This window comes from Schistocerca cancellata, chromosome 8, assembly GCF_023864275.1.
Source record: "Schistocerca cancellata isolate TAMUIC-IGC-003103 chromosome 8, iqSchCanc2.1, whole genome shotgun sequence".
In the NCBI taxonomy this organism is placed as follows: Eukaryota; Metazoa; Arthropoda; class Insecta; order Orthoptera; family Acrididae; genus Schistocerca; species Schistocerca cancellata.
This window is the reverse complement of record NC_064633.1, coordinates 284,623,749-284,636,915: the sequence shown is the minus strand read 5'-3', so window position 1 is coordinate 284,636,915 and position 13,167 is coordinate 284,623,749. Positions and strand designations below refer to the sequence as shown.

The window sequence follows — 13,167 nt, the reverse complement described above, 5'->3', positions numbered from 1 at the left end:
TATTCGGCTTGGCAAAGATTACAGAGTTGTTAGGTGTCCTCCTGAGGGATATCGTGCAAAATTGTGGCCAATTGGCGGGTTAGAGCGTCAATATTCTGAGCTGAACGAAGCGCCTTGCCCGTAATGCTCCAAACATTCTAAATTGGGGAGAGATCCGGCGACCTTGCTGGCCAAGGTAGTTTTTGGCAAGGAAGAAGACAGACAGTAAAACAGTAGAAACTCTTGCCGCGTGCAGGCGGGCTTTATCTTGCTGAAATGAAGCCCAGGATGCCACGAAGGGCAACAAAACTGGGCGCAGAACATCATCGACTTACAGCTGTGCTGTCAGCGTGCCGCGTATGACAACTGAATGGGTCCTGCTATTAGATGAAATTGCATCCCGGATCAACACTCCTATTTGTCGGGCCGCATGGCGGGCGACAATCAGGTCGGTATCCCACCACTTTTCGGAGTGTCTCCAGACACCTTTTCAATGGTCATTTGGGCTCATTTCGAAGCGGGACTCATCGCTGAACACAATTCTACTCAAGATTACTACCGAAGACGTCTCGAGACGCCCCAGCACCGATAGGATACCAACCTAACTGTTGCCCGCGATACGGCCTGACAGCCGGGACTGATGGCATGGGATGACATTTCTTTTCACAGCAGGATTACCTTTGGTTGTCATCCACTGCATCCTTACACCACAGTGGAACATTAATGATATTCTACACACCGTTGTCATCATGGTCTTACATTTTGAGCAAGATAATGTCCGTCTGCACACAGCAAAAGTTTGTACTGCTTGTCTTCGTAATTGGCAAACCGTACCTTGGCCAGCAAGATCGCTAGATCACTTCCCGATTCAGATCGTTTGGAGCATTATTGGTAGGGCTCTCCAACCATCTTGGGATTTTGACGATCTGGCGAGCCAGCTGGGCAGAATGTTGCACGGATATCGCTCAGGAAGACATCCAACATCTCTATCAGTCAGCACCAAGCCGAATAACTGTTTGCATAAGGGCCAGAGGTGGACCAACACGTTAATGACTTGGTCAACTTTTGATGCTCTTTCTCATGAATAAATCATCCAATTTATGTGAAATTTTATTCTTGTCTGTACATATACACCACATGTACCGATTTCCATACCATCCGGACAACTTTCTCGTGGTGCGTCGTTTTTTTGAACTTAGAGTGTACAATCAAGAGTTGAAACTCAGCAGTGTAGAATAACGCTCTCCAGTGAAGAGTGAGCCGAGCGAGTTCGTGAGGGATGTGAAAGCTCCCTAGTCAAGTAGCCATGCTAGAAAGTTTCTATAAAAACATAATATATTTCACCATAGATTTAAAAGAAGCCAAAGCTTTGTTGGCGACAGAGCGAGGTGGCGCAGTGGTTAGCACAATGGATTCGCATTCGGGAGGACGCTGGTTCAAACCCGCATGCGGCCATCCATAGTTAGTTTTTGTGATTTCTCTAAATCCCTCCAGGAAAACGCCGGGATGGTTCTTTTGAAAAGAGCACCGCCGATTTCCTTCCCCATCCTTGAGACAATCCGAGCTTGTGCTCAGTCTCTAAAGGCCTAGATATCGACAAGACGTTAAACCCGATATTCCTTCTTTCTTCCTTGTCGACAAACAAATGAAAAACGAAGCCAAAGTAAGTGTACGAGGATAAAAGTGACAAACGGTCATTGAACTTGTGTCTACTGGTCTGACGAAAAAATCCTAATTTTTTAGCTTCGTACACGTATACAACATCAGCCGTTATCTGAATGCTTAAAGTTGCAGTACTCTGTGAAACGCAGAACGGCTATTAGAGTACACCAATGCTGTTCTCACTAAGTGCTGTTACCAGGCCTGGTAGGGTACATAAGGGTTGTGAACAGCATCAAATGTAGTGCGATCACTGTGAGGGACACGGAAATGTCACATACGTGTGTGAGTCAATATTACCAGCACCTGAAAGAGTTTGAAAGTGGTCTCATTCTTTGCATGCATTTGCCCACCTAGTCGAATCGTATAATATATGGATTTGTGGGGCATTCGGATGTACAGTGGCCCGATGTCACACTATATGGGAACATGAGAGCAGGCATACTCGTCGTCAAGGCTTCAGTTGACCACATCTCACCATCACAAAGACGAATTGCCGTACCAAGGATCGTAACCCCTTCACATCTGCTGCTACCATCTGAGAGCAAGTAATGGAGCCAACATTCTTTGTTATTCTGTAGCAGCAGCTACACTAGGTAATTACCGTCCGATACCCTGCGTAGGCTGCCGTTCGCAACACAACTCAAACGGCGGCATTCTGAGTGGTGCCATGACTGGGAAGCATGGGCTGATGAGGAATGGGGTCGCATTGTGTTCAGCGACATATCGCGGTTCTGCAGTAAGCTAGATGACTGCCGTCGGCGCCTATGGTGGCTACCTGGGGAAAGGTCCCATTCTGCCAATACTTTGTACAGGCGCAGTGGTGCAACTCCTGGCGTCATGGCATGGGGAGTCATCGGGTATGACTTCAGATCAGCGTCTGTAGTGCCTGAGGGAGCTCTGGCAGCGCGATGGTACATCACGGACATCCTACGCCCTCGTGTCTTACATCTCGTGCGACAGTATCGTGGTGAAATTTTTCAACAGGTGGTACAAGTGGTACATGCGTGAATAACTGTGTGTGCAGTGTTTAGATTCTCATGTTCCCAGCATTATCCCCAAATCTGTCCCCAATAGAACATGTGCGGGACCATCTCGGACGTCAGTTCCGTTCCAGTGACAGTATGCAGGATATCGAGGACAAATTTCAACAATTGTGGACCAGCTTACATTAGGTGACGATACGACTATTTTGTGGCAACCTTCCCAACCGAATCACTGCATGCATCCAGGCCAGAGCGGATCCAAAGTCATACTGATAAGTGTGATCATACTGTCAAGTGTGTTGTGTTGGCAGAAGAGCCAACGCCGTGTTACTAGTGGAGGTCGAAATGCACGCGTTTTAGCTCACGCAGGCTGGCGTGAGGACGGAAGGACTATACTGACGTGAGGTCTGGAGCATGACAAGGAATTAGAATTCAGAAAGCGGACGTAATTAGTTTGATACTTAACTTTAATCGATTAATGATGAACGTCGCTCTTGACGGTACACGATTCACAATATTAGCTGTTCAGAATTCATTCTAATTACTGAATATGGCGCCTTGCTAGGTCGTAGCAAACGACGTAGCTGCTCTGCAAATGAGAGCGTTGGAGGCAGTGAACAATCGCTAGCAAAGTCGGCTGTACAACTGGGGCGAGTGCTATGGAGTCTTTCTAGACTAGACCTGCCGTGTGGCGGCGCTCGATCTGCAATCTGTGGCGACACGCGGGTCCGACGTATTCTAACGGACCGCTGCTGATTTAAAGGCTACCACCTAGCAAATGTGGTGTCTGACGGTGACACCACAAAGTCCTTTGTAAATTTCACTCGATTTTGTTATCATTGAACTAATATCGCATACCCTCTCATTCCGTGGAGGTTCATCCCCTCTCTTTCCGTGGAGGTTCATTTTGTATCCTTCTCTCTTTATTGGTACTTTAGTGTTTTCATAGTTTGGACAAGAAGAGAATACAAGCTTCCAAAATCTGGTGCTACAAAAGAATGCTGAAGATTAGATGGGTAGATCACATAACTAATGAGGAGGTATTGAACAGAATTGGGGAGGAGTTTGTGGCACAACTTGACAAGAAGAAGGGACTGGTTGGTAGGACATGTTCTGAGGCATCAAGGGATTACAAATTTAGCATTGGAGGGCAGCGTGAAGGGTAAAAATCGTAGAGGGAGACCAAGAGATGAATACACTAAGCAGATTCAGAAGGATGTAGGTTGCAGTAAGCACTGGGAGATGAAGAAGCTTGCACAGGATAGAGTAGCATGGAGAGCTGCATCAAACCAGTCTCAGGACTGAAGACAACAACAACAACAGTGTTTTCATCAAGCTGTGTATTTTGGTACAAGCGTCAGGAAAAAAAATATTATATCTGCTCTTTCTTTTATATTAGAACCTAAAAGTGCAATTCCTGTAAACTGATGTGAAAACATCGATAACCGTTAAAGGGTGATAAATTGTATAATACGAATAGTGACGTTGCTGCAATTGCTCCGTCATTGATATATAATTACTTGTTACGTGCAAACCACACGAGCTGATCGCAACGCCTGTGCTTTGTATATAGTGCTTCTCCACACCACAACCGTATTACCAACTCATTTATCTATCGTGATAATTGACTCACTCTTTTCTGGCGTTATTGATATTTTGAAGCGAATAAATAGGAAATACTTCCTAGTGTTAACGCTGTTCATAAATGGTTCAAATGGCTCTGATCACTATGGGTTTTAACTTCTGAGGTCATCAGTCCCCTAGAACTTAGAACTACTTAAACCTAACTAACCTAAGGACATCACACACATCCATGCCCGAGGCAGGATTCGAACCTCTGATCGTAGCGGTCGCGCAGTTACAGACTGTAGCGCCTAGAACCGCTTGGCCACCCCGGCCGGCGTTAACGCTGTTGGTTCTATGATTTTGCTCTAATGTAAGAAAACCAGTGCTCGTTACACCCACCATGCATTGTTATTCAGTAAAGAACTCGTATTGTTTTGGTTTTACAATGTATTTTTTTCGCAACCTGTGCGTGATCCTAAACACGCTACACCAGTTGTGTGCAACAGAAAACATAATTGTCACTGATATTAAACCTACTCTTTTTCAGGTGACAATGTTCCACTTTGACCTTCCACAAAAGCTACAGGACATCGGAGGATGGCCAAATCCTAGGCTGGTTGATTACTTCGTGGAGTACGCCAGGATTCTATACGATAACTTCGGAGACAGGGTGAGCATTTGTCTTGACAAACTTAAGGACTAGCCTTGGACACGTAATATGTTGTCCGGCTTCGGTGGATTCTGAACGTGGAATGCCTCGACAGTCGTGCTAGAAATGAAAAATTGTTCCCATAGACCCGTGGCGATTCATTACCAGCAAAGGAGAAGTATTTAAGAAGATCAATGATTGTGGTTTGGTAAGTCACTGAAACATATTTCACCATCATTTTTGTATAACTACAGGCAAGTCCGCAGACGTAAGGAAATTTTCGTTTCAACAACTATAGCACAGGAAATAACAGTTCTAATTAGAAAGTTTTCTCTTGTAACTACGTATTTTCGTATTGAACTTTCTGTCGATGGGTGGGTGGCATCTCAAGTGTTTTAGGTTTTAGTTTGATAATCCAATTGTTCTAAATATAATGCTTAATGGAAGCCTTGTTCCTTCTAACACTTACTTAATATCTCGTGTCTATGTTAACAAAGCGAAAAACCACTGTGTTCCGAACACCAGATTGGATTTGAATCCATGTCCTAAATCTATTCGAACATGCTATTAACAAAATATAACGTGTGTACAACTGTCAGATTTTATTCTCAGAACCTTACAGACGTGCAAGCTAAAAAGAGCATGATACTAAACAAAAAAGATTCTCTGTGTGTTACTTACCATTCTTTAATGGTTGACGGTATCGATACTATAAGAAACTTTAATTTTTTCCTTTTGTGTAAAGTACAGAAGAATGGTACGGTATCACCTCTGAGAGTGCTAGAGACGTAATTTTAGCCGGGTTATTGGGAATATCGTTTGTAGGCTCTAAGACAATCAAGAATGAAATGGATATCCGGTGCCGAAAAATAGCTCACTTTACTGGAATGGCACCAAATGCGTGCCTAATTGAAGGTGTTCGTCTGATGAACGGTTGACCAATGTCGGTACCAAACTCCGTCACACCACGAGACACTGCGAAGGGCTACGGATCTTTTTAAGGACTCCGCCTTCTGCAAAACACAATGTTTTTCTTATCTTCTCTTTTCCCTGTACATGTTTCGACACCTACGCGGCACCTTCTGTGAGTCTTGTTTTAATTTCTGTAAAAATTAACCTACAAATGTTTGGTTGGTTTTGTTATTTTAGATTTAAAAGTACGGCTTTTGCGGTTTATTTAGCTGTGTTTGTTCACTTGGAGCTTTATCATTTAAGACGTTTTACAGGGTGGCCTAATTTTCTATATTTTATGACTCGACAGCATGTCATGTAATAGGTAATCGCAAAAAAGGATATTTTTTGATAAAAATGCAAAAGTGTTTGTCTAATTTTTTACAAAGAATGACAGTAACGATTGTCTGTTCTTACGTTTTTTTGTTATATATTGATGTAGAAATTTATATGCGTAAACAAAAGGAAAGAGTAAGCTTAAATTTATTTGTAGGCAAAGTTTTTCACAAAAACCTTAACTTATAAAAACACAAATACGGCAAGAGGTTCTTTTCACCTCTAAAAGATGATTGTATGGAATATAACCCTGGATACTGCCACACTCCCTGCCTGCTGTATACGAATGACACGTCATGTTTCAAATGGTTCAAATGGCTCTGAGCACTATGGGACTTAACATCTGTGGTCACCAGTCCCCTAGAACTCAGAACTAATTAAACCTAACTAACCTAAGGACATCACACACATCCATGCCCGAGGCAGGATTCGAACCTGCGACCGTAGCAGTCGCGCGGTTCCGGACTGAGCGCCTAGAACCGCGAGACCACCGCGGCCGGCTGACACGTCATCACTTCTCTTTCCCATACTGACAAAGTACTGGCCATGAAGGTTTCTTTTGTGACCACGACTCCAAGTCGAGTGCTAGCGCACTAGCGAGCCTTAACTACTTCTATTGCAGAGGCATTTTGCTGCCCGTGGTGACTTTGCCTCTACTCTGGCGTCCTGAAGAGAAATCTCTAGCGCTGGGTGACAATCCATTTGTTTGTCTTTCTCTCTCTTCTTGTTATGCTCAACATGTATATTTCCTCTCTTTATTGGGGAAACACACCTTTTTTTTTTTTTTTTTTGGACTGTCTGCCCATTTGACGTCCACTTTTCAGTTCAGGAAGTTAGTACTGGCAATAAACACTGGTTATAGCCTTTGCTTTTAAGTCATTTGGAAAGCTTTACAAATGACCTTCAAGCCATTTTTACCTTTCAGTTTATTTCTTTTCTTGTCCGCTTGACTAAGTATACAAATTTCTCAATTTCTTTCAAGGTAATCTCTGTTATCTTGCGATCTTCTTACGTATTGGTTTTATTCCACAAATGTCTACAACTGCAATACTTGCGCAATTAAACGCATTTGTCAGTAGTATACAAACTTTTTAGAATTCATCTTACTATCAGTCTAGAAAAACATTCAAGGTAAGGACAAGTAGGCTTAAGTAGGGATGCAGCATACTCGACTCTTTGCAAGTTGTCAATAATGCTACAGAGAGCAACAATAAATTTCAGTTACCACTTGGACGGTGTTTATAGACTATGAAAATCATAAAAAAGTTTGCTGACGTCGCTTGAGAGCGAAGGAATATAATCAGCCTACATTAGTTGCTCGATGATTGTATACATCATTACAGCTTGGCTCACATCAAGAGAGTGAAATGTTCAGAACTGACAAAGAAGTTAGGCCAAGTGACATTTCGTTTCAACAAGTCTTCAGATCACTGAGCTACATTGAAAAACAAATGTACATAAACGGATCTTTCCTGAAACATTCAATTTGCGTATGACAGTGTTTTGTTTGCTTCGAATACAGATGAACTTCAACGAAGTGTGACAGCCTGGTGTGCAATGACCACTACGGACGTGTTCTTCTAGTTGTCAGTATGTCATTCGCCTTTCACTTCTGAGCGTTAGCGGTTTGATGTGGGGTGAGGGCTACAAAAGGCGGTCAGATGAGATGGCTGCAGGAAGACAGGTGTTCAAGAAAACTCTTTATTGTTCTAACAAGATAAGACCAGCCACATGTGCACGCCCTCGTCATGTATGGCAGCCTGGCGTCGATCCATGGTGTCTATGATGAGTGGGAGTGGTCTGGCGTTGTTCTCATGTACTCTAGCAGTGAAGCGTTGTCGTGAAGACGTCAGTAGCTGCTACTCTCAGCACATCTCAGGCGCAGCACGATCTTACGTGGTGGAAGTGTCTGGTCGGCGGCCGATCTGCGCCAAGAGCTGATGCCGCAGACTGGCGCGGACAGGCGAGTGCGGCGCTGCAGCTGGGACGTCCGGGACGCGAACCCCAGGCTGGCGTGTGGCGCTAACGGATGCCGAGTGGCTCGGTGGCTAAGAGGGCCGCAGTTCGACCCTTGATCCATTAATGCTGCAGCTGGACCCTTGGCTGGTGGTCCTGTCAGGATGACAGTGGAGCAGAAGTCGAGACTACTGCGGACGCCATCGCAATGACTCACAAATTCGATTCGATGAATAGCTTGGCCAGATGGCCACTATTTATATGTGCCAAAGAGAGTTTGACACCGCAAATGTCACCTGCGCTGTGTGCCGAAGTGTCCCTAGTTTTAATAACTAGCTGGGCACTGACTGGCAGGTGACTGGCGACGCACTGTTTGTTGGAGCAAGGGACGTTTTGACGACATCTTGCCTAGACTTGTGCCGGTACAAAAAGGGTAGATAAACTGAACAAATCATCTTTCTACTAAACTGAACCGACAAATTGATTAAAACACTAATAACAGTACATGACATATAGGTTCATATTGACCGATAGTGATGACTGGACCCATTGGCATATAATACTACAGAAATGGTAAGTGTTCCAACACAAAAACTTTCACCCAACGCTACGAAACTGATATATCAATATTTATATGCCTCTGTCTTGATTTCATCTTTAATCTATCTCATTTTCAGTATAGGATAAAACATTCTTACAGGTGAAGAACCGGGGGGCGGGAGAGGGGGGGCGGTACTTGATGGCTCTTTGCTGTCTCTAACGTCAATAGAACTTCTCAATTCCAGATAACAACACAGCGGGCCCATAGGACGGGCACATGCAACTAATCTTTAAGTAAGGTTGAGTCATTGACATGACGTTACAAGAGCACCATACAAATGAGTATAGGACTGTGACTGCATAACAAGTGGTGACAGGATGGACCCAAGACAACAGTGCGACAAGGAGAGAAGACACGACTACACCACGAGAGGATCGAAAGATTGTCCGACTGGTTGTGACCGATACACAGATGACAACAGCTGAAATCCAGGCAATATTTGCAGGCACAGTACCGTGTGTGTATGTTTGGAGGTTATGGGCGCTCAACGGCGAGGTTATCAACGCCCTTACATATACTAAAAGAAACGAATGTAGATAAAATGGCTAAAATTTTTGTCACACAGTGGAGAGTAAATCTACAAAATGACACTCATTCTCTTACTCACTCACTCCCACCTCATTGGAGTTGACCCACACAGTCACTCTATGCCGTTTGCTGTAGGACAACGGAGAAATCGAGAGAGGTTTAAAACATAAATGAGGGATTATAAATAAGTGATTAAAACGTAAGTTAAATGACAGAGGAGCTTAAATGACAGCATAGGGAAATCAGACTGGCTGACCACCTGTTAAAAAAAAAGGAACCATACGTGAGAGAGCAACCCTGTCAATACATTAAGAACATCTCCCTAAATGCTTAGGAAATTATTTGAACAAATCATAAAACCCTGAACACATTCGACTGAAAGTAGCTTGAAATAGAGGGTAGGACTGTAGGCAGATCTACCATTGCCCTCGGTGTTCCGAAAATAAAATACACTCTAATGTAAAGTGATGCCGGCCGCGGTGGCCGTGCGGTTCTTGGCACTTCAGTCCGGAACCGCGTGACTGCTACGGTCGCAGGTTCGAATCCTGCCTCGGGCATGGATGTGTGTGATGTCCTTAGGTTAGTTAGGTTTAAGTAGTTCTAAGTTCTAGGGGACTGATGACCTCAGATGTTGAGCAATGAGTCTCCCTTCCGTGTATGACGATGAGACCGATGCTAACTTGTACATTGACGACATGGTGAATCGTGACTGGAAGCAGCGATTCTCGATGCCCATATCACTTCAGATCCTGGAATCGTAGTGTGACGGAAGTACTCAGTATATCAACGGAACTAATTTGGTAATAGTTGAAGGGAAGCTTTCTGGTTTGTGGGAAGAATGATAAACTCCGTTGTCGTAAACTTCATGATGAGGGTACCAAACGGCATATTCCAGCATGATAATACAGGAGAGTAAGCAGTATATGAATCCTTGACTGGCCTGCCTGGTTCCCTGATCTGTCAACAATGGGTAAAGTGTGAGATGTGACAGGAAGATATGTAGTTTTATATCAGGCTCCAGGAATCAATCTTCATGACTGACACAGCCTGTGTTTCAGGCCTGGAAAGAAATGCTAAAAGGTGACATTCGGAGGCCGTTTTTTTCTATGCCACGATGAATGCAAAAACGTGATTCCACCCGTCGGGGACTCACCTCACTCCTAATGGAATGAATGCCCAATAATTCATTACCTGTTAGGTGATGAACAACTTCAGGAATTTTGATAACAGCTTCTATTTCCGACTCACTTCCTGTGTATTGTTCGAGTGTTTTGAATCCCCACCAGCTCGGATTAAAGCTGTTCAGAAGTGGGCTGCTATATTTGTTACCGGTAGAATCGATCAGTACGTAAGTGTTACGGAGATGCTTCGTTAACTTAAATGGGAAACTCTGGAGGGAAGACGATGCCCGTTTCGCAAGGCACAATTACGCAAGTTTAGAGAACCGGCATTTGAGGCCGACTGCAGAACTATTCTATTGCCGCCACCTTGCATTTCGAGTAAGGATCGTGAAGATAAGATGTGAGAAATTAGGGCTCGTACGGAAGCTGTTTTCCCACGCTCTATTTGGAAGTAGAACAGCAGAGGAAATGACTGGTAGTGGTACAGGGTATCTTTCGCCATGCATTAGCGGAGTATGTATGCAGATGTAGACGTAAATGATGGAAACCAATTCCTAATGGAATGGAAGTCCAATCATTCGGTATCCGTTACGTGATGAACAATTTCACGAACTTTTACAGCAGTTTCTATGTCCAAGAGTGCAGCAGTTTCCATTTCCTTCAGTGTATTATCACATATCTGTATACTTGCATATTGGTTTAGACTCTTGTATGACTAGTTTACTCAGAGTGTATTGTGGTTGCTCCAAATGGCAGGTGAAGTGGTGGCAGACGATCAACGAACCGAGCAGTGTCATCATGGGCTACAGTGGCTCGCCTGCCTTGGCCCCGGGCATCGACTCCTCAGGCGTGGGCGACTACATGGCCGTCTACACACTGCTCAAGGCACACGCCGCCGCGTACCGACTCTACGACGAGCAGTACCGAGCGACTCAGCAAGGCATGTACTATGTATACTGCGCATATTGTATGTTCACTGCCAAACAAAAATAGTGAAACACCCAGAAGACAGGGGTGGGTGTAGTGTAAATTCGTACACGTACATACCATTGACAGGTATGTAAATGATTAGAGCTGAAAATCTCAGTGACAAATAGAACGACCACCAGAGTCTATTAGTGTTGTTCGTGTTTAGTGTAGTTGCCAGGCATGACAGGATATGTAAGGGACGTGAACAGTCAAATATTGAATGATCACTGTGAAGGATGCTGCGTAGTCATGTGAGACAGAGTTATCAGCATATGACAGATTTTGAAAGGAACCTCTCTGAGGATCTCCATTTAGCCGGCTGATCAAATAGTTCAATTCCTAGATTTTTGGGGCTTTCAGATGTGACAGTGGCTCGGTGTTGGACTGCATCGGATTGTGAGGGCAGACGTATCAATCCTAAAGGTTGTAGTCGATCACCTATGATAACAGCAAGTGAGGAATGCCATACTGTGGATCATGTACATTGTAACGCCCTTCACAAATGCGCGTGCCGTCCGTGAACAAGTAATGAGTTCCTGCAACATTGTGTCGTACCGCAAAATTGGTGGGAGACTAGCAGCAACCAGACTAGGAAACTACCGTCCTACGCGTAGGATGCCATTAAAGCGTCGTGCCGTGACTAGTAAGCATGGACTGCTGATGAATGAAGTTGCACAGTGTTCAGCGGTAAATCGCGGTTCTGCATCTTCGGTGAGTGTGGCGGCGACCTTGGGACAAGTCACATTCTTCCAATGTTTTGAAGACGCACAGAGGTCTGTTCTTGGCTTCATGGAGTGGGTGCCATCGGGTGTGATTTCAAATCATGGCTGATAGTGATTGAATGTACTCTGACGGCACAGCGGTATGTCATGGACATCTTCCGTACTCAGGTGTTACTCTCATGCAGCAGTATTGTGACGCCTTTTTCAACAGGACAATGCTCTTCCACACGCGCCACATGTCTCTATGAACAATCCTAGTGATGTTGAGGTACTCCAGCGGCCAGCGAGGTCCTCGGATCTGTCGCTGATAGAACACATATGGGACCAGTTCGGATGTCAAACTCCATAGATAAAAGTACTGCTATTCCTTCTATTATGCACACAGCTATCATTTTTAGTGACAAACATGCTTTAATTCTTGCAGCCATAGTTACTTCATTTTTAATCAAAGCATCATAAATGCTGTAGGAGACAGCTGACATCATTACAAAGTTTTGGTCGGTGTCCAGGAACATGAATCGCAACTATCGTTTGCACACGGGACCACAGTTGGGTGGGCGCCTATGTCTGGCTGACGTGGCACCGGCGGAAGAATCTTTTGCTCCGATTGGCTGCTGGGATGCTGCGTGTGCACCAAACCTAATAACATATTTACATTTTATTTGTTAAACGATACGTGGAATAGGTATTTGTATAAGTATAAAGTGTGTCTCATAAATGTAGTCATTGGAATTAACTGATTAAATGATATAACAGTAGAAGTTAAAATGCAAGAAAATTTATGAACACTCCAACTCATGTCGAGTACTGTTGTGTAGCTATGTAAGATGAACCGCGTTGGCAGGGAGTGTTGTTCAAGATTCGGGCTAGGACAGTGAGATTGTATATTTGGTCAGCAGAATGTAGCGATGTATTTCCGGCAAGTAACGCAGACCTGTTAATAACATTAAAGTTTTAATTTCCTGTTCAATAGTGTATGAAAAGCACATTAATTACGTGTGTTGATTATTTTGCGTGTGGATTTTTAGATTGCCTACCTATGTGAGCTTGTGATCTTGTAGTGGCTGTAGTTTTCTTATTTTAACTAACGTTACCATCGTAAATAAAATAACATACCTTTTGAAATATCGATTACGTCACTCAA

The 13,167-nt window shown here is 44.0% G+C and overlaps 1 protein-coding gene across 1 annotated transcript in view; it reads left to right on the top strand.

Moving 5' to 3' along the window:
* Positions 1-13,167, top strand: part of LOC126095523 (myrosinase 1-like) — a 78,588-nt gene that overhangs the window by 24,019 nt on the left and 41,402 nt on the right. Inside the window, exons 4-5 of the mRNA XM_049910306.1 lie at positions 4,738-4,860; positions 11,089-11,272. Coding sequence (XP_049766263.1) covers positions 4,738-4,860; positions 11,089-11,272 — 307 coding nt within the window. The remainder of the gene's footprint in view (positions 1-4,737; positions 4,861-11,088; positions 11,273-13,167) is intronic.